We start from the raw sequence: 21,031 nt of genomic DNA, 5'->3' as shown, positions 1-21,031 counted from the left end.
ATGCTAACAATGAGTTCAGACGTAATTCTTGACCGATTTTGATGAAAAAGATTTCTTTTTAAAGATGAAGTTTTAAACGGAAAGATAAATTTGCGAATTTTTGAAAAAGATTTAATTTCTTTGAAAAAATCGTGTCAAATATGATACTTTTTCAAAAACAATTTATTCATAATTAATAATGCAACTTTTTCAAAAATTCTTCAGTCATCTTCACGTTTAAACTTTATCTTTAAATGAGACCTTGTTTGTTAAAATCGGTCAAGAATCAGGCCTATTCTCATTATTGGTATAAATGCTGTTTTTTACAGTTTTTGCAAAAAAAAGTTTTGTATTACTATTTTTACTATATACATAAATTTCTCTCACACAGTAACTCTTGAGAGGGATATAACAAGCTTATATATCTATGCAATAGGTACATAGTGCGCACGCCGTTTCCTTATTCCGCTTGTAATTCAAATTTTGTCCATAGCTGTCGCTAAGGTCGCATATTCTACGAGCGATAAGCAGTGAAGTATATCGATAAATTTTTATATCTTTCTGATAAGATATGTCTAATGTTAGATGTGTTCATTACGTTGACAGTTTCTTATAATAGGTGTTAAATAAATAAACAAAATGAAGACACGATTTAATACGTATGATCTCGTTTGCTCGGTAACGGAGTTACAAAGGTAAATGATGTTATATAGAGTTGATCGTTTTATTTAGATTTAGGTTAGAATTTGACAGTTTCTTTGTTCAATGTAATTTGATTCTTTTGTTAAGTAATTTTAATTCCTTAAAATTATAATTTTTTAAAATTCTTATAGATTAATCGGTATGCGTGTGAATCAAATATACAATGTCGATCATCGTATATATTTGATACGTTTTCAACGAAGCGAAGAAAAATGTATTCTGTTAATCGAATCTGGTAATAGGATACATACTACAGCTTTCGAATGGCCCAAGAATATAGTACCATCTAGCTTTTCGATGAAGGTAATTGTAGGATACATTTTTTATGGTATTATAGAACAAGCATGATTATTTATATAGTTTTTTAAATACAGATGAGGAAACATTTAAAAAATAAAAGGCTTGAGAGTTTGAAGCAAATCGGTACTGATCGTATAGTGGATTTACAATTTGGCAGTGGAGAAGCTGCTTATCATATAATATTAGAAGTATACGATAGAGGCAATATCATTTTAACGGATCATGAAATGACGATTATAAACGTTTTAAGACCTCATACAGAAGGTGATAAAGTTAGGTAAATGTGTGAGAAAAATAACAGAAATGCTACGAGATATTATATTATGTTAAATTAATATCGGTTAACAATATGTGATATTGTAGATTTGCAGTTAAAGAAAAATATCCTTCAGACCGTGCTTATACTACAACTATGGCACCGCTGGAAGATATTAAGAAATCTATCGAGTCTGCTAAACCAGGTGAAAATCTAAAGAAAGTTTTGAATCCTCTCCTAGAATTTGGTGCAGCTGTAATCGATCACGTTCTATTGCAAGCCGGTTTTGCACCTGGATGTAAAATTGGTAAAGATTTTGATATTGCAAAGGACATGTCTAGGTTGACTGTAGCTCTGAAAAATGCAGATAATATGTTGAATGATGCAAAAAAAAATGTTTCAAAAGGATACATTATACAGAAAAAAGAAATTAAACCATCTCCAGATAGTAAAGAAGATTTCATATTTACTAACATAGAATTTCACCCTTTTCTATTTGAACAATATAAAAATGATCTTTATAAAGAATTCGATTCGTTTGATGTCGCAGTAGATGAATATTTTTCCACAATGGAAGGACAAAAACTTGATTTAAAGGCTTTACAAAAAGAAAAAGAAGCAATGAAAAAATTAGAAAATGTAAAAAAAGATCATAGCCAAAGACTAATTACGTTAGAAAAGACACAGGAATTGGATAAATGGAAGGCAGAATTAATTTCTAGAAATCAAAGTTTGGTAGACAATGCAATTTTTGCGATACAAAATGCACTTGCAAATCAAGTATCATGGCCAGATATCCAGATTCTGTTAAAAGAGGCACAAGCAAAAGGTGATCCTATTGCTTCTGCTATCAAACAACTAAAGTTAGAAACAAATCACATTGCGTTATTATTACGAGATCCTTACGAAGATAGCGACGAAGAGTCCGAATTAAAGCCGACAGTTATTGATATTGATTTAGCTTACAGTGCCTTTGGTAATGCCAGAAAATACTATAATCAGAAAAGGTCGGCAGCTAAAAAGCAGCAAAAGACCATAGAGTCTCAAGATAAAGCTTTAAAATCAGCAGAAAAGAAAACAAAACAAACGTTGAAAGAAGTACAAACAATCCATAGTATTAATAAAGCGAGAAAAACATATTGGTTTGAAAAATTTTATTGGTTTATCTCTTCAGAAAATTACCTTGGTAGGTTACAAATTAAATATATTTGTATATATTTTTTACCTTCGTGTCCGACAAAAACGAAAATAGTAATTTTAATATTTTGAATGGATTTCAGTAATTGGTGGAAGGGATCAACAACAAAACGAATTGATTGTAAAGAAGTATCTTAAGACTGGAGATATTTATGTTCATGCAGATTTAACAGGTGCTAGTTCTATTGTTGTAAAAAATCCTGGTGGTGGACCTATACCTCCTAAAACTTTGGCAGAAGCAGGCACAATGGCCGTAGCATACAGGTAATGGATTATAAACAGGATTTATATTTTATGTAATAATGCTAAAAGAACTTTTTTATATTATTTGTTAACTATAAAATGCGTATTATATATATTATTTGAATAGCATTGCTTGGGAAGCTAAAGTAGTTGCAGGAGCATGGTGGGTAAATAATGATCAAGTTTCAAAAACTGCACCAACGGGTGAATACCTTACAACTGGATCCTTCATGATACGTGGCAAAAAGAATTACTTGCCTCCATGTCAATTGATAATGGGTCTTGGCTTCCTATTTCGTTTGGAGGATAGTTCTATTGAACGACATAAGGATGAACGAAAAGTGAGAGTTATAGACGAGGAAATTGAAAAGAACGAATCTGTAGTTGAAATAGATAAAGAAATAGAATTAGAAGAAAATAGTGATGAAGGTAAAAAAAAATATATATATATATGAATGTACAGATATTGTCTAATACAATAGTTTTTATATAGAATATACTTGTATATAAATTTATATTATTTAGACGAAGATTTGGAAAATCCACAATTAGATTCTATTAAAGAAGAATCTTTTACGGAATTTGATGCGATGCCAAAGAAAAATGAGAATAAATATGACAGTGGTAGTGAGGAAGACAGAGACTTTCCAGATGTACAAATTAAAATTGATTATTCAACATTAAGGTACGATTAATCTGATTAGTCTTATAATTTAATCACAGTATGTAATCATTTTATACCTTAATATTCATAGAGTCGAACTCCATGATGAAAATGATACTATGGATAAAAGAGATGAGGAAGATGTTACTTTTGTTGGTAAATCTACAGTAATAAATTCTAATAAAGAAAAAACTACAAGATTTAAAGAATTGACTTTAAAGCGCGAAAAAGAAAGTAAAAAGCTTGAACAAGGTCAGTTGAAAAGAGGTCAAAAAAGTAGACTTAAAAAGATAAAAGAAAAGTATAAAGATCAAGATGAGGAAGATAGGCACTTGGCTATGGAAGTTTTACAAGTAAGTAAAAAAATATAATTTTATTATCAAATATATAAATCTTTCATATATTATATAGTCAGCAGGAACTGCAAAAGAAGATAAACGTCGTAACAAACATAAAGATCCATCTGGTCCTAAACAACAAGGAAAGAAAAAAGGAACTGTGAAACCACCTACGATAAAACATATTAATACCGATCATTTTGATGAAGAAGATACAGGACCACTACCCGAGATGGATATGTTGGACCAATTAACAGGAAAACCAGTTTCTGAAGATGAATTATTGTTTGCTGTACCAGTTGTAGCACCTTATAATACCTTATTAAATTATAAGTAAGTATATTTCTTTTATTTTTTAATGCCTCACTTATAGCACATATTTTTTTATTTCAGATTTAAAGTAAAGTTAACTCCAGGTACAAGTACAAGGGGGAAAGCTGCAAAAACTGCCATAGCTGTGTTTCTGAAAGATAAAGAGGTAACTTTGCGCGAAAAAGATTTATTAAAAGCCGTTAAAGATGAATCAGTAGTTCGAAACATACCTGGGAAAGTAAAAATAAGTGCACCGCAAATTCAAAAGATAAGGAAATAAATAGTATTTCTTAAATAATGTTATATCTCTATGCTCGTTTATAATTGTATATTATAAATATATTTAAGTCTGTTTATTACTGGTTGATTGACAATATTTCATGAAAAATGTACAAAGAAAATATAAAAAAAAAAAAAAAAAAAGAAATGAAAGCAAAAAGAGAATTTAATAAGTTAATATAAATCCCATACAAGTTTAGCGTTTGAATATCAACAGTTACGTTTTCGAAATCGCCGGGCTTATTTTTTACGAGAATTTTTTTCGGAATCAAATTTTTCAATAGAAATTTACAACAATAATAAATCTTGATTTTTATTTATCATTCTTAAATAACGCCAGACAATTTAATTTATTTAATTTCAAAACATTCTAAGACTACACACTAGTTAATACTTGGAATAGTAATATTATATCATGCTTTATATTACTTTTTCAGCAGTTCATACTTAAAAATTATTCTTTTCTTTCATTATTTGCATTATGTATAAAAATAATGGAAATATATGAAGTTTGCAAATAATACGATTTTTACAAAATCTGTATTATGTTGATTTCAAAGAGCATATATGTATATACACTTAATATAAAAAAGATGGATATTATTCATAATATACAATATTTTTTTATAACATCTAATAATCACAGTATCTTTTTAATCACTATTAAATATATCATCATCTGATACATTACACTGACGTGTAGTTTTGAATTTAGAATTTGTAGAATTGGAAGATTTAGCTGGCCTTGATCTAGTTCCTTTAGACATGATCTGGAAAGATGAATATGTTATGAGACATTATAGAAATATGTCATATAATAAGATATGTAGTTGCAAAAAATAAAATGGATTAAATTTTCCTACTTCTGTTGCAGTATCAGATTCAGAATCATTAAGGTTATTGATCTTTGTCTTTGTTTTAGTAATTTTCACATTTTCTTCTTTTTTAGGTGTTCTTTGTTTCAGTTTTTTTTTTTTAGTAATTTTAATATCATATTCTTCATCAGGTTCGTCACAAGACTCAATATTGTTCAGTACTTTTTTCAAATCTTTTAATCTAGCACGTTTTTTATCGATTAGAACACCTACATTGCTATCATTAAGGGCATTATTTCTAATAGGACTTGTTGCTTTTGAACGTGGACTTGGCCTTTTTATCGCTGTTATTTTATTTACTTTTCGTGGAATAGATTTAGGAACGATAGCTTTTTTAGTCGAACCAGATGCATTATTAAATTCTAATTTTCCATTTGGCTTGTGACCTAATTTCTTCAAACCATCGTTTAAAATTTCTATAAATTTTTCATAATTTGGTGTTTCATTAAATTCCATGATTTCTAACAATTTCATATATTCAAGTACTGGTTTTGGTGTTGAATCATGAAAACATTGCTCTAAAAATTTTGGAAGATTTTCGAAGGCTTTCTGTTTTTGTTTTTGTACATTAGTTGGATTAGTTAAATCTTTATCCCATGGAAGAGAGCCACACAACCAGTGTATCATATTATATCCCAAAATTTCCATGTCACCACGCATTGTAGGTACTGTAAAAATACACGATATGGAAATATTTAATTTACAAGTACACATTTTAATAAATTTTTTTATACTTACATCCTATATGAGCATCTCTACTAGTATACTCAATAGTTCCATCATGTGCTCTTTTCGGATCTGGCTTATATTCTGTTTTTGTCGTATATCGTGTCGCTAAACCAAAATCAACTAAATAAACTTGATCTGGAGATTTTGAACTCAATAATAAATTTGACCCTTTTATGTCAGCATGAACATATGCATTGTTATGAATGTATTCTAATACATTTATCTGAAGGTAATGACAGCATGTAGTCGAACATCATGTTGTGAGGAGTTGCCAGTAGAAAATACACATTTTAATAAAAAATAAATTTACTCACTATTTGTAAAGCTAGTTTATATACTGTATGTTCTGGAAATTGTTTGTTATTTTCTTGAAATAACTTCCACAAATCAGTTCCATATCGATCTATTACCAAAAACCGATATTTTGTTTTATTAAATTCATGACTTCCAGAGGCAATATAATGAGGCATGCCAAATACTGATAACTTTTTTTTTTTTTTCCAAGCTTCAACTGAAATAAATAGTATAACATTTTAACGAAGACATCAAAGCATAAGGCTATCTTTTCTGAAAAAATATATTACAATAAGACTCACTGTTTTCTGGCTTTGCCTGTCTTATATAAAAATGCATTTCAACGAACAATGGCCCATTCCCATGAGGTTCCTAATAAAAAAAAATTTACAATGAAAATTTCTAATATTACTTTGATATAGAAAACATATAGATACTCACTATTTTTATCACATTGGGATAGTCTTTTGGTGTATTATCTTTGTAAGGTGCACCTAAAGTAAACCAAATAGATAATTAAAGTAAAAGAAGAAGGAAAAAAGAAATGTTTGTAAGAAGCACTACGTACCGGAATAGACTTCTCCAAAACCACCAATACCTATTGATTTATCAAGAATCCATTTTTTTCCTTTCATATCTGACAATATAGTTCCGGCGGGTATAGGATCGGGCATTTTATGTAAATTTCCTTTTTTTTTCGGTGCTTTTTTTGCTACTTTTGCACACATTTTTAGGTTAATATTATTAAACGTATAAAAAAGGATTAACACTAAATACAGCTGAAAAAAATGTATGATTAAGTAACGCTGTAGCGAATTATATGAAAAAGTAATCGTGTCACAAAGAATCAAATTGTAATAAAAAAGTATTGTCAAGTACTTACAGCGGCAGTAGATTTTACAAAACGATCGTGTTGAAGTAACATAAAAAAATTCAAACGCGAGTAGCGGAAATGCAGGCTGTGTAAAGCAGGATGGTCTTTGTAAAATTTTCCTAGTCCTTATAAAGATTTCTTCGCGCCATCTATAATTATGTCGTTGAAAATTGAAAATGTTTTTTTGTTTTATTAAAAATTGAGATATCAATTAGATGGAAAAGAGAATAGAGATAATTTGCCGTTCGTTTAAAATAAAAATATTCAATGACGGAAATCGATGATATACGTTTACGTTGGTAGTCATGACTAGGTATATTAAAAAGTTTATCAACTGCGCGCGATTTGGTTATTCGAAATGTCAGCGGACCGTTAAGTACGTTTAATGTTTTTTAGTGGTATTGATAAAGTTAATAAGATACAAATTTTGTTAGACGAAGTAGAAATGACGTATGCCACTCTATCCCTTCTACTATTGTAAATATATTTTATGATACGTGCGAAATTTTCTCGAGTTGTGCCCATTCGCTGGTGTTCAGTGATTTGTGCTTTTAGGTTATCTTTTTAAATGGAAGATTCGGCGGTCGAATTGCTCGATTCAAATTCTGATACAAATGGTCAATTTTGCGAGTCGGTCGATACGATCTCCAGCATGAACGATGCCGATGACGAGGGAATTGAACGCAGTGCCAATTTTGGCAATTGCACGCCACAGCAATCCTCGGAGAATAGGCATATCGATAATTCAATTTTCAATACGATATCCAAAATTGTTAATCCCGCTGCGAAGGTGAGCAATCGAACAAATTTTTACACATAGTATCGCATACGTGCGCGTACGTTTACGGAGCATAAAATACATTATTATGTATTTTTTGGAATATTTTAAAAACAAATATTATTTTCTTTTAGCGTAAACATTGTTTCATAGATGATTTGAAACTCTTTCGTCTGTGGTAAATATATGTACGTCGATTTTCTATTTTCAGGTACCAGACATGCAAGACTTCAAAATTGTGAAACCAATAAGTAGAGGGGCATTTGGTAAAGTGTTTCTAGGATACAAAAAGTCAAATCCAGAGCAATTGTTTGCTATTAAAGTGATGAAGAAGAATGAAATGATAAATAAGAATATGGCATCTCAAGTTATAATAGAACGAAATGCATTAGCATTGACGCATAGTCCTTATTGCGTACACCTTTTTTATTCGCTACAAAGTGTTAGCAGCGTATATTTAGTCATGGAGTATATGGTGGGAGGTGATCTTAAGAGTCTGCTCGGCGTTTATGGTTACATGGAAGAAAGCATGGCAGCTTTTTATACCGCCGAAGTGTGTTTAGCACTTGAATATCTTCACTCCCACGGTATAGTCCACAGGGATTTAAAACCAGATAATATGTTACTCTCTCGAGAGGGACACGTCAAACTCACAGATTTTGGTCTCAGCAAGATATCGTCCTTGCACAGAGATCTCGAAATATCTGATTTAGTAAATTGTACACCTAGTCTTTGCGCCAGAACCCCGGGACAGCTACTTTCTTTAACGTCTCATTTGTCCTTTGGTTCCGGGCAACAATCGGTCAATGACTCGATAGCCAGTAACGAAAGTGCCAATGCTGTTCACTTAATGTCGACTTTACAAAGAAATTGTACCAAACTGCAGTCGTCTCCTAATTCGGTAGTCTCCTCGACCGATGCTGCGTCTGGCGATTATTCTCGTGTATCTGGTATTACACCGTTTCAATCTGCGGAAGATCTAAGGTTTGGAATACAGAACGGAGGTGAATCGAACGCGAGGACAGAGAATTTGAGCGGAGATAGTAGTTCTGGTAGTTATCACACGTGCGAAGCGTCGTCGATTAATACGATCAATCCCGTCGCTCATAACGCGGAAGAGGAGGATGAATCTACGTTAGAGGCGGAACAATCGCAACAACTACTTTTGCATACGAGTCCCGTAAGTACTTGCGTAAATTCGTTTTCACGAGGAACCAAGAGGAAAAGAGTTATGACAGAGGTAACTTGCGGTTTAACGCGCGAAATTTGTCTCATGGATTTGGATAAAGACAAAACACCGAAGAGACAGAATTGCGGTATACCGTACTCCTGTAGGAGTTTTGATCCAATGAAGAGAGATACCGCGTTGGCCAAGATGACCGATGAAAGTGAAGATGAAAATGCGGATAATCAGGATGGTGGTTCCAGCGGTGGTGTCGCTTTTAGTACACCAGTCTCCTCACTGAATGTCAAGTCGGAGAATAGAGACCAGGCAGAAGCGACGTGTCCGGAAAATCATAATATGCCCCTGGTGAAAGCAACGAGGTTTCACCTTCCGTCTACGGTGTCGAGGGAATTTACTCCGGATTTGAGCAGCGATAATATACAGAATGAAAATACTATCTCTCCGATCAAGACACCCGCACCTTCGAATAACAGTTACACGACTTATCGGACACCCAAGTCAGTTAGAAGGGGTATGCAAGGTGCTGGAAACGCTCGATCGGACGAACGTATATTAGGTACGCCCGATTATTTGGCACCGGAGCTGCTCTTACGGCAAGGTCACGGTCCTGCCGTCGATTGGTGGGCTCTCGGTGTTTGTCTTTTCGAGTTTTCCACGGGAGTACCGCCTTTTAACGACGAAACGCCACAGGCGGTCTTCGCTAATATTCTCGCGAGAGACGTACCTTGGCCGGAAGGCGAGGAAGCTTTGTCTTTCGCTGCTACGGAAACCATCGATGCGCTCCTTACGTTGGATCAATCTACACGACCATCCGCGAAAGAAGTAAGGGACATGAAACTCTTTGAAAATTTTCCTTGGAACGAACCATCGAAAGCCGTTCCTCCTTTTATACCCCAACCAGATGACAATTATGATACGTGTTACTTCCAAGGTAAGCTTTACAATTTTGTATACTTTATTCACTGCCAAGTATAATACTGCGATGTTTGATTTTTAGCAAGGAATATACTTCAGCATCTGAATGTCAGTAGCTGCGACACGTAACATTTGTTGTTATCCTGAAGAGTCCAGGATGAACGTTATCGCCTATCGTTGTCACGATACGGAATACATAACGTGTCGAAAATGATAAAATTAGTAAAATTATAATAATTATATAGAGTAGATGGTAATTGTTACACGATATGTATAGTTTTATTTTTATTTTTATATACTAGTGTATGTAGAGCATTATAAAATATCTTATTGCCACGTACAACCGACGAGTACGATCTACATAAGTATCTATAAGCGTCCGTAAGAGAATACGTAAAATATGCGCGAGATAAATGTCGCGATGGGAATTTACGAAATGAAATGGAATATACGTCATATTTTGTGTTTTCTCTTAACTTTCTTTCTTGATAGAAAGTCATTCGTATTTAAAGGTAGGAGAATGAGCTTAGCGTTTTTAAATTCGTTCCTCAACGGTCTTACCATCGGTATCTTATTCTATTGAAACGAAACGAGGGTTCAAAGATCACTTATGACTTGTAACCTATTTAAGATTCTTGTAGATCCAAGGTAGGAAATGCGTTACTCTCGTGTAAACGCCAGGATACTGTCCTTTTCCACAACCGATCCCCCAACTTACGATACCTACTTGAGTCCAACGACCGTCATTGACCATTAATGGACCACCGCTGTCACCCTGCAAATTTGTGAATTAATTTATACGCGATAACGATCGAAAATATTATGAAGAATATTTGACGAACCGAGCAGGAGTCCATAGCGGCCCGTCCAGCGCACAAGAAACTGTCGACTATACCACCTGGCGCCGCAGAACCGTATTTAAATTTACACTCGCTATTTGACCAAACTGGGATCGAAACTTCTTGAAGTATCGCTGGTTGTGGACCACCTTGTATAAGCAACGATATAAATATCGGTCAAAGGGAAGTTGTAACTTATTTTTAATACATGTTATAGCGTTTTTCAAACTTCTTACTTTCTCTCAAGGAGCCCCAACCAATGACAGTCGCGGTCATCCCGACGTAGAGCTTCGAACCGCTCGGCAAACAAATGGGTCGAATTTGTTCCGTAAATTCAACCGGCTCGCTCAACGTAAGAATGGCTACGTCGTTGTAAAGAGTACGCGAGTTAAAACCTCTGTGTCTTACTACTCGCTTTACGCGTCTTTCAACGTGACGTATCTCGCTGTTCGTCTTTATATTGTAATCTCCAAGGCGGACCGTTAATCTCGCCACGTCCCAGGAGTTCATGCTGAGAACAGATCGGAAACGGACGATTCACTTAAACGGATATTGGCTATCTGGTTCGATGTTAAATAAGAAGGAAAATAATGGGAATCCTTACTTAACGACGCAATGAGCAGCAGTAAGAACGTGTTTGTTATCTATCAAAGATCCGCCGCAGAATTGACGTCCAGCGTTGAACAGCGCAGAGATCCATGGCCATTCTCCAGGATCTGCGTTCTGACCACCGACGATGCGTTCTTGATCTTGGTTACCGTTCTTGGCTCCGCACTGAGACAAGTCTATGGGCGAGGAAGTCGTCGAACTAGGTTTGTTCGTTGTCGAGATAGTCGGCGCGCCTGGCCACCAAGTTGGTTTCTTCGTCGGCCACGTCGTCGGCACGCCAGGTTTCTTTGAACTCGTTGTAGAGGGTTTCGAGGTGGACAACGAAATCAATCCGGGATACGGCGGATGGGTGGGCAAAGGTGGGATCGTGTGATCCGGCGGATGAGTCGGTATCGGCGGTGGCCAACTGGCCGTCGGTTTCGGCTTTGGATTCGTTCCTGTTCCCGCTTCCGCTGCCTCTCCATCTTCCTTGGTTTTAGCATCTTCTATCTAAAATGTGCAGCTTCGATTTTTAAGAAGGCGAGAATACTCTCACGAACTGTTTGCGTTACGGATTCGAAGGAATGCTCAGGGACGAGGTAATAAAGCGGATCGTAAAAAGTCGTTTGCGAAATCTTATTGTTATCGCTGGTGTCAGGTAGATAATAGGGTTCTACGACTTTCTACTGCGGGTCTTAATAGTCTTCACTGTCACAAATTCACAGCCGGAATTGGTATAGAAACGAAGTAGGATTCGGAGTAGATTTTACGAGGGCGAGATCGTAGAAGGTTAAGGAGCGGGATGAGAAGAAACGCGAGAGATTACGAAGGATTCACCTGTTGATCGTTCGCGTTCTGACCGTCGCAATTCTCCACGCCGGGTGTCGCGATAGGATTCAAGTTGGAGCAACAGATTCCGAAGCTCGTGCGGCCGTCCTCGAGAACGAAGCTGCAAGTATCGTAAACTCCGAGAACCCAACCGTCGAGAGCGCCGAGATCGGGTATCTTGAAGTAAGGGTAACATTCTTTGAAAGTAGTGCATCGTCCGATCTCGCCTTTAGACGTAAGACAGGTATCGCGTTCCGCTGATCCGCTCCATAGGATACTTCGGCCGTCTCTCGATAACGACGAAGGATCTCCTTCTATCGCGGCTGCAATTTATAAACCAAAGAAGACAGAATTAATTCGAGCTCGAACGATCGACGACTCGTAGGATCCGTCCAGGAAATTTCCACGAGCTGACACACGTATTTTTTTCCTCTTCGATTATCCATCGTAGTACCTGCACGTTGTTTTATTTACTAAGACTGAATTGCGGTATGCGAGGATGTATACTAGATGCTTCGGCACGTATTCGAGGCGCATTAACGATGTCCGGTGAGAATGACACATCGCGTACCTTTTGTAATAGGCAGAGAGACCGTTCGTCACGTAGTCTTACGAATGATTTTCTAATGATGCGCAGTGTAGTAGGAAGCAACGATTATATTCGGGTTCGCGTTTGTTGCGAGTACTTTATAAATCGTTCGAGTCTGACGGAAGTTTCGTTCTCAAAGATAACTATAAACGTTCGTTTGTATTAATTCTACGTTGATTCTTTGCGATCGACTTTTGTGCCTGCAACAGCGAGTAATGAGTTATGTTAATCCGTGTAGTATTGTTATACCGTGTAGACTGCGTAGACAATGTGATCGGAAATTTGATGACATCATTCTACGAGTGTGATTACCCCGGCGAACAATGTGTTCCTCGGTTCCGATCAAAGATTTCTGGGGACGATTATACAAGTACGTTGGCAATAAAATTCCATCGAAGAATCTGAGAAGGTGGAGTTCGCTGACCCTGGTAGTCGTACTGCGGTACACGTACGTCGAGGTTGCTGCGCGCCTGGAGGACTTCCGTTTACCGTCTATGGAACGATAAGAACGATCGTAATAACGATCGTAATAACGATCGATCATCGATCAACGTTATTGTCCTCGTGAGAAACAACCTGCGAGATCGATCTCTCGATCGATCGACCGAACGATCCGGTCGTCATTATTCCACGTAGGTATAAGACGAAAAATTCGATAGGCCTTGGTGACAGAACGAACAGGAGCGATACGTGCCCGGTCTATTTTTCAAGTGATATCACGAGAGAGATGGTAGATCAATTTCTTGCGTATAAATAGGAAAAGAGAATGACAGAAAGTGAGATGCTTACCTTCAACGACGATCGCGTCGTCCTCTTCTCGATACAACTCGTTGTCCTGACGATCGAAGACTAAGGATCTAGAAGCCGGTCGAACGTTAGACGTAGTTTCGGCCGAAACACTCGTGATTCCCAGGAACGCCAGAGACACGAGTACTGTTGCAAACAGCGGAGGTACTGCCCGTTCTCGCTGCATGCCGCAAATTTTATTATGGAGCGTTCGATTCGAACGATCGTACGCGCGCTTTCGTAGCTGTCGCAAAGGTACGAACGAAACGACTGCTCGTCCTCGCGTGGATTCGCGTCTCTGGCTGAGCTCGCCGAGTAGAGAAGGTTCAGGACCGGCGTTAAGCTGCCAACCTGCCCGATAGACGCGGACTCGGGGCTTATAACGGGTTCGCCCTTCCATCGACTGTCGGCTCGCTCTTGCTCTCTAGTCTCAGCAGGTTCTACCACGAGATTTCGTTATATTCTCTTGTTCTTTTAGCGTTTCTTGAGAGACACGGATCCTTCGGGAAGGCGGACGAAGAGCGAAAGGGTCACATGCGGATATACATATGTACAAATCTCTTTCGATTCTAAGCGTTCCTCGCGGATAATGGATCGCGGCCGTTTCGTCTTTCAACTTGTCAAAGTCGAAGAATTTTCCTCTTCTTTAATATATCGTTCATGGCGAGAAATAGAGTTACCGTTTCTAACGAAAAAATGAAATCGCGTCGAAAGTCGAAAGATGTAAATTCCAAATTGGCATTCGTCTTCGTCTAATTCGTCTTCGAATAGATTACATTTTTGTCGTCGTAATATTTCTCGATGGACTAACGATATTCGTCGAGTTTCTAATGAATATTCCAACGACCGAAAGGTGTCATTTGAATTTTCGTTGAAAGAAAAAGTGTCGTTTAAATATTCATTAACGTTGTAGGAACATAATGGATCGTAGTCCGACGAAGATCAATGTTCTCCTGCGAATGTTTTCCACTATTATTATGTCTTGAAGCAGCTTGGATTTGCTTTTGGCATGTACGTACGGACTTTTGCGTCGTCGAATGTAAATGGCTTCGCGTGCGTGCACAAAATTAGGTAGAAGAATTTGTGCGCTGGCGCCACTTCAGAATCTCGAGCTATTCTCTCCCGAAACGTGCAAACCGGTTGGGAAGCTGAAATATACCCGAATGGTACGTTGCACTTGTAAGGATGGACCTGGTCCTTAGAAAAGGGCATTCCTCTTAAGTGATAAATAAGGATATAAAGATCAAGCAAAACTTTTGCCAGCTTCGCGAATAAAGTATCCTCGATTTTAGTAGATATTTTTTTTTTTGAAAATAATGTTCGAAGAATTTGACTTCTATCGTTTGAATCCATCGTACCACTGCTGCTGCCGAAGCGGAATAGAGATAAGCCTTTGCGAGAAATTATAATTTACATCAGGGCCAGTGCCCCCTCACAAGGTCGCGGATTCTCATACAGATTGCCGTGAATAAGACACGCGTAGATCGATGGTTCGGAGTATAACACAGTCCTTCTCTCTCTCTCTCTCTCTTCTCACAAACTTACCCTTTTTGTCTCTTTGTTTCGTTCTCATAAGACTACGCGGATCGCCTAATTAAAGAATCGAGTATCGGTCGATTTAAGATAGGAGAGTAACGCGAGACTTTTTTATACCGCTTAAATACAAGTAGAGATAAAAGTCGAGCGCGTGTCATTACGTACGAGATCCGATGGGTCTTTCTCGTGGATCGTCTTATCGATCATCTCGATCCATTCTGGATCCGTTAGAGCGATCGATGTGTCGCCAAAATAGCTGTCAGAACGACTTGTCACGTCGCTTCATCCGTGAAGCGATCGTCGAACCCTGACTGTAAAGTCGTCGACACGATTTTTTCTCTTCGCTTGACATATTCTCCTCCTCCCCTACTTCGTTTTCGTCCTCTTGTTCTTTTCCTTCTTCTTCTTCTTCTTCTTCTGTTCTTCTTCCTCGTTTTTCTTCATTCGCCAGAGAGCCAACCTCCTGTTTATCTTCCCTTATAGGTTTTCACGCTCCGGATCTCCTTTTTTGAATTCCTCTCTGACTGGTTTCCACGAAGAGAGGACTCGTGTGTGTCTCGTTCGGGCTTCTTCCAAGATCGCGAATACAAAAGGAACGAATGGGTGGAATAGGAGGAGTCCTACGTATTTGATGCCTCAGCATGGTATATGTGTGCGTGTGTGTGAGACTTGTGTCTCGTGTATGTATACATACAAAAGAATAACAAAGTCCGAGAAGATTTATAAAACGTACTAATATAATATTTATTGTTGCAATAAACATCGAAATAATATAATATCACCTCTGGCACAATCTCACGATGGCAAGACAACACGACGGAAGAAAGAAAACATGCCTAATATTTCGGCGTTCTGTTATGAATACTCTCTCTCCCTTCTTCTCTCTCTCTCCCCTTCTCTCTCACTCTCACTCTCACTCTCTCTCTCTCTCTCTCCCTCCCTCTCTCTCTCTTTTCGACGACATTCCCACGGTACATTCTCAAAGTTGAAAATATTCCGTCGATCGAATAAGCGACAGATAAAGAAATAACATTCCTTGCGATTAGAATACGCTTATAACAAATAAGTCATCCCTTCTTGTTTTCTCTTTCTTCTTTTATATCGTCATATTTACGTCGTTTAAGTACGATATCGAGACGGCTCAATAAAAAAGAAAAAGAAATAGCTACGAGGAAACAACGAACATATCTTTCGTTCTATAGTTCGAAAGTAAATTACTACTGGAAGAGATTAGTTTCTTTTCGAAACCTCAAAGAGGATTTTGAAAAATTTGCGTGGCTGTGCTGTACGGCTGGAAAAAATAGTAAAAGATTTCTTTAGATTCGTAGTCTCTTCGTAGCGTTAACACGTTTATCCTTCGTAACATAGAAATAATATTAATAGTTATAAGTATTATAAAGATGATATAATAATATTATCAGTAATAATAATAAAATAATAATAATAAAATGGCTCATCGACGTAGCCGATCGTATACGAAAGAAAGATACGTCGGAACGGTGTCTTCTTTCGTAAATAAACGGCCAACGGGCGGAGGGGTGGGGCAGGGTGGGGGAAAGAAGGGCTTTGCTATAGCTATTATTTATAAAAATGTCATGGAGCAACGCTAACAATCATAACTAAAAAATTTTTTTTCCTTCTTTTCCTTCATCGATATATTCGCATACGTACGCAATCATTCTCTTTCTATATCATTTCTGTTCCATGCATCGTCTCTTTCAATCATATACTACTCATACGCAAGCACACACACTCTTTCTCTCTCTCGCGCTCTCTCTCTCTCTCTCTCTTTATTCTAAAATTCTTGTTTACGTCTCATACGATTATACATTCTCGTATAAAAATAATGATATAAGTATATCTCTAATCGATAGAATCAATAATATTAATAATATTAACCTATATGCTGTCTGCGATAAATGTAACAAAATATAGTATTCAATAATAATATGCATTTTACAAGCGTATTTTGATCGTTGCTTTGATATCGGTATCGACAATACGTATGATTAAACGCAAAAACAATATAAATGTCGTGATCGTGATATTTTCTAATCTAATCTATCGGCTCTCTAACATTATAACGAACAACAAGAAAGCGTACGCGACGTGGATACACACACGAACGCGAACGCGCGATCTTACGATAAAATTGTAATATTCTCGTCTCCGCCAATGGCTTCTTTTTCACACTGGTATAAAATATAAACTATTGTATTCGTTCGGTTTGATGCGTAGCGATTTGATATTAAATCTTTTACCATACGCAACTTTGTTTGAATTCTGTGATTATTTAAAAATGGCGAATAATGAGCGTCGAAGGTAAATACGATTACATTGTTCCGGTTGTAGGACTCGGAAGAACTTCGGTCGGTCAATGTGTTAACGATAAAGCATTGGGACGATTAAAAGTGGGACGTTGTCTAAAAATATCATCAACAATGATAAAAAGTATGGGTTAAAACTTTTACAAATAAAAAATAACATCAACGTTTTTAATAATATGATAGTAGAATGAATCCAAATAAAAAAGGTACATGATCATTTATTAAAAGAGTTCCTAATTAAAATATCGATGTCGACGTGAAAAATAGTTTGGTGTATATTAAAAATAAATTCGAGCACGTCGACTTGGTCGACGACTCGACACTATCTTCATCTTCCATTCGCGTCGATTCGCATTTGTGCGATATATTTTATAATAAAATAAACAAAATTTAAACTCTAAACCGCGAAGATACGATAATAAAATAAAATGAAAAAAATCTCATATAAATATACGTCATACGTATATGTAACATACATTGGTCCTCTTAAATCAATTTTGATTGATTTACACGTAGCGATATCGCTGCACGCAGCGAAGAATGATATGTTTCTATCTTAAATCGACGACTATCTTATAATCTAACCGGTTCTTCTTCGTCCATTCTCTCATGTAAGATCTTAATCTCGATTCGTGATTTTTACGCATGTACGGCGCAGCATACTTTTTTCTTATTCTAACAACTAAGATGTTTAAAGTTTGAGGACATCTGAAAGATGCGAGATAAAAGGCGATCGAGGTATCCTCGATCCTTACGAAACTAGAGAATGAACCTCAACTCGTTCGGTATTTGCGCCAGCAGAGATCGATTAGCATTCTCCGAGTTCGTGGACAGCCGGATGGCTCTCCGGAGAACTTGGGTTGTCCTTCGGCCGAGTCTCCGCGCGCGTGCTATGTACACGTCGAAAGATTCAAATAGGTTCGGATCTTAGTTCCCACCTTCACGTGTTTCCACTTTCGTGAACGTGCGCGTGCGCATGCGCGTGCGTCGAATTGGCGAGGGGCGAATGGGCGAGATGCGGCGGTGACGAGGGTAGTTCGATAAGCGTCACGTCGTAACCGCTCGACGGTGCCTCTCCAGGATCGGTTGGATCGCTCGGCGAACCAGGATTGGTAGAATTTCGTTCGCTCACGGCATCTCCGTTCAATCTCGAATGACTCACCTCCAAGAGGAATAGATCTTCGTCCACGTAGAATCTGATCATGTCGTCATCAATTTTCGCCGTAATGCTGAAACAATTCAAAAATGGTCTCGCATGATGCAATCCATTCGTCGACTTGTTCTTTTCTTTTTCTTTTCTCACCAGAGAAAGGTATATCGGGTATATCGCGGCTCGCTAAAGGGAGATATACATATAAACGTTTGTGTCGCATGACGATAGTCAAAATAGGAAACGGGGCTTTCCAGGAAGAATCGAGGATGTGAGATAGACGAGACACGTGATTTATCGTAGGACAGAACATGCCAAAAGTTAGTCCGAGCGGATAACAGCCAGGCAAAGTTGCAGCTACATACAGAGGGCGAAGCTGATAAGCGAAAATAAGGAAACAGTAGCAAGGTGTATGTAGCGTCAGTGATAGAAAAAAAAAAAAAGGAAGAAGAACATGGAAAAAGGGAGGCAGAAAAGTGCAGTGTTAGTAGTATATCCATGAAATTTCATGCCAAAGTGTGTGACGAGATAGATAACGAGAGCGCATTTGAATATCCTAAAGAAGGTTTCTAAAATCTCAGAGATCGATCGTTTTCGTTCCTTTCGCAATACAACGCGTAATAGCAGGAGAAAGACTACCAAACCGGAGAGTCAGGTAATGTCACCGTTATGGCATGCACTACGTAACGCGTGCATGCAAGTAAAGATGACACTCTACTAAACTTACCCCTTTGTGTTTTTGCGATAGAGGTTATTAATACTCGAGGATGCAATTTTGTACTTTGACTCAATCTGCAAAATAGAAAAAAGTAGAATATTAGAATTTTGATAGTGGTACGGATCTTCGTTCTTTCGTGCTCGTTTTTTACACTTTCTTTTCTTCGAGAAGAGAGAGAGAGAGAGAGAGAGAGAGAGAGAGAGAGAGAGAGAGAGAGAAGGAGAGAAAGAAAAAGTAAATAGAAAAAGAGAGAACAAAGACGGAACAAAAGAAGAAGAAATAGAAAAGAGTAACGATCGGCCAACTAATTGCAAGGAAAACTGATGCCGATGCGGCCGATAAAGTTCGTTCGAAGGAACGCATAACGAAGAGAGAAAAATGCCGCGACCGGGCCGGGATAATGTCAATTGTTTTCCACTTTTTTCTTAAAAAACCGTTCGTTACAGTGCGCCTTACGTCGGGCACCGTTACGACGGTTCTCCTCGACGAGTCTTATTATCAAACCTTTCGTCGTTCGATCGCATCACATCTAGCATATACCGTTGTTACTGTTTTTCGCGTGTCTCGCACGCGATATTAATGGGAAATTTTTGGAAACAGTCAGGCATGCGCAATATTAATATTAATTAGCGACTGATACAGTGCAAACGGATTGATTAGGCCTTGATGGCTCAATAACATGCATGGATAATATTCGGTGAATCATCTTTCCTGAATACCCCGTGTGTGATGTTTGTATATGTGGGCGTGTATTTACGTAGACTAGTTAGTAATATTCGTCGAGGTAGAGCTTAACAACGAGCAAGACTCGTAATACGAGGTCGTTCGTCTCCTGTTAAATCGAGGAAACACGATAAAAGAAAGTTGCTCGCTAGGTGTGGATTTGGATAAAAAATAATTTGAACGATATCGAGGATGTTCGAAAGTGTGCGGTGTGTCGGTGTAGAAAAGATCTCTCGGTTCTTACAGCATTGAGTAGTCCTTGGACAGTCGGCGGCGTGACGTGGAGAGGCGTGTAGACGTCTTCGGATTCCTGACGAACGTAGAGCATGACACGTTCCTCGGCGTCGGCCGGACGCAAATGCGACGGCTGTTGTTGCAGGTGCAGGCGATTGCCGACGCTGGAGACTACGGTGCCGGCCAGTCCGGCCTGCTGTACACCCTGAAGCACCGAGCCTTGAAGTTCCTGCACCTGCATCAATAAGGAGTCCTTCTTGTCGTGTAGATTACTCAGATTGTCGGGCGGAAAGTGGTTGTGGAACTTCAAGGCGGGCAAGCTCGGTCTGCCGCAAGTAGGATACGGGCTGCTACCCCCAGCCTTCAATCCTCCGCCCTCACCGTTACTGAGTGACGAGGTGTCGGTGTCGCCACCGCCACCGCCGCCACCGCCTCCGTAGAAGCCCGACAACTCCATCGTCGAGAACTGTCGTCAAAAGAAGAAACAACATGACATTTTTCTCTTCCTTTTTTTATCTCTATCGCGACATTTATTATCGTGACAAATCCTTCCTACGAATCTCTCTCTCTCTCTCTCTCTCTCTCTCACTTTCTCTCTCGTTTTTTCTTCGAGTGTTCCGCGTATCATCGGTATTTAAATGTGGTACACTCATTCGCGAACGCACGTTCATTATTTTACGATGCAAGAGTTGCGGTTAATTTTGTGGAGGATCGTGGCGAAGTCGAGAGCAGAGGATCGTGGCGTGTTTTTCTCGTTGCTTTGAAGATTTGTTCTTTTTTTGTATTTTTTTT

At 37.9% G+C, this 21,031-nt stretch overlaps 5 protein-coding genes across 11 annotated transcripts in view; 2 read left to right on the top strand and 3 right to left on the bottom strand.

The window, feature by feature from the left end:
• The first annotated feature begins 204 nt into the window (after positions 1 to 204).
• Positions 205 to 4,659, top strand: LOC127065847 (ribosome quality control complex subunit NEMF homolog). 2 transcript variants are annotated; one of them, XM_050998755.1, is made up of 10 exons: positions 205 to 674; positions 813 to 984; positions 1,056 to 1,258; positions 1,345 to 2,423; positions 2,518 to 2,698; positions 2,805 to 3,106; positions 3,203 to 3,362; positions 3,433 to 3,694; positions 3,753 to 4,012; positions 4,073 to 4,659. In XM_050998755.1, exons 1-10 carry the CDS (start codon positions 619 to 621, stop codon positions 4,269 to 4,271), a joined length of 2,874 nt encoding a protein of 957 aa, XP_050854712.1. In that variant the 5' UTR covers positions 205 to 618; the 3' UTR covers positions 4,272 to 4,659. The 2 variants fall into 2 exon arrangements, with proteins under 2 accessions (XP_050854712.1, XP_050854713.1); XM_050998756.1 differs by lacking the exon at positions 205 to 674 and having other exon boundaries at positions 836 to 984; positions 1,042 to 1,258.
• Positions 4,660 to 4,791: 132 nt separating this feature from the next.
• On the bottom strand, positions 4,792 to 7,188 carry LOC127065857 (serine/threonine-protein kinase VRK1-like). The gene is made up of 8 exons (XM_050998787.1): positions 7,052 to 7,188; positions 6,737 to 6,947; positions 6,610 to 6,662; positions 6,471 to 6,540; positions 6,189 to 6,385; positions 5,884 to 6,097; positions 5,134 to 5,813; positions 4,792 to 5,040 (listed from the first exon to the last, which is right to left on the bottom strand). Exons 1-8 carry the CDS (start codon positions 7,091 to 7,093, stop codon positions 4,924 to 4,926), a joined length of 1,584 nt encoding a protein of 527 aa, XP_050854744.1. The 5' UTR covers positions 7,094 to 7,188; the 3' UTR covers positions 4,792 to 4,923.
• Positions 7,189 to 7,312: 124 nt separating this feature from the next.
• Positions 7,313 to 10,153, top strand: LOC127065853 (serine/threonine-protein kinase greatwall). Its single transcript, XM_050998781.1, has 4 exons — positions 7,313 to 7,519; positions 7,598 to 7,832; positions 8,032 to 9,937; positions 10,004 to 10,153. The coding sequence occupies exons 2-4, from the start codon at positions 7,611 to 7,613 to the stop codon at positions 10,048 to 10,050; spliced, it is 2,175 nt and encodes a 724-aa protein (XP_050854738.1). The 5' UTR covers positions 7,313 to 7,519; positions 7,598 to 7,610; the 3' UTR covers positions 10,051 to 10,153.
• A 15-nt stretch (positions 10,154 to 10,168) lies between these two features.
• Positions 10,169 to 15,424, bottom strand: LOC127065854 (serine proteinase stubble-like). Its single transcript, XM_050998782.1, has 6 exons — positions 13,555 to 15,424; positions 12,186 to 12,499; positions 11,365 to 11,858; positions 10,997 to 11,271; positions 10,764 to 10,909; positions 10,169 to 10,696 (listed from the first exon to the last, which is right to left on the bottom strand). The coding sequence occupies exons 1-6, from the start codon at positions 13,949 to 13,951 to the stop codon at positions 10,544 to 10,546; spliced, it is 1,779 nt and encodes a 592-aa protein (XP_050854739.1). The 5' UTR covers positions 13,952 to 15,424; the 3' UTR covers positions 10,169 to 10,543.
• A 382-nt stretch (positions 15,425 to 15,806) lies between these two features.
• LOC127065846 (protein grainyhead) overlaps positions 15,807 to 21,031 on the bottom strand; it is a 62,358-nt gene continuing 57,133 nt past the window's right edge. For 4 of the 6 annotated variants that reach the window (XM_050998749.1, XM_050998748.1, XM_050998754.1 and 1 more), the window contains 3 exons: positions 20,250 to 20,705; positions 19,292 to 19,356; positions 15,807 to 18,643 (listed from right to left, as the gene is read on the bottom strand). In XM_050998749.1, coding sequence (XP_050854706.1) covers positions 18,355 to 18,643; positions 19,292 to 19,356; positions 20,250 to 20,705 — 810 coding nt within the window. In that variant the 3' untranslated portion in view covers positions 15,807 to 18,354. The remainder of the gene's footprint in view (positions 18,644 to 19,291; positions 19,357 to 20,249; positions 20,706 to 21,031) is intronic. The other 2 variants (XM_050998752.1, XM_050998753.1) reach the window with 2 other exon arrangements.

The sequence above is a fragment of the Vespula vulgaris genome, chromosome 8 (genome assembly GCF_905475345.1).
Source record: "Vespula vulgaris chromosome 8, iyVesVulg1.1, whole genome shotgun sequence".
NCBI classification, from domain to species: Eukaryota; Metazoa; Arthropoda; class Insecta; order Hymenoptera; family Vespidae; genus Vespula; species Vespula vulgaris.
This window is presented reverse-complemented; position numbering and strand designations above follow the sequence as displayed.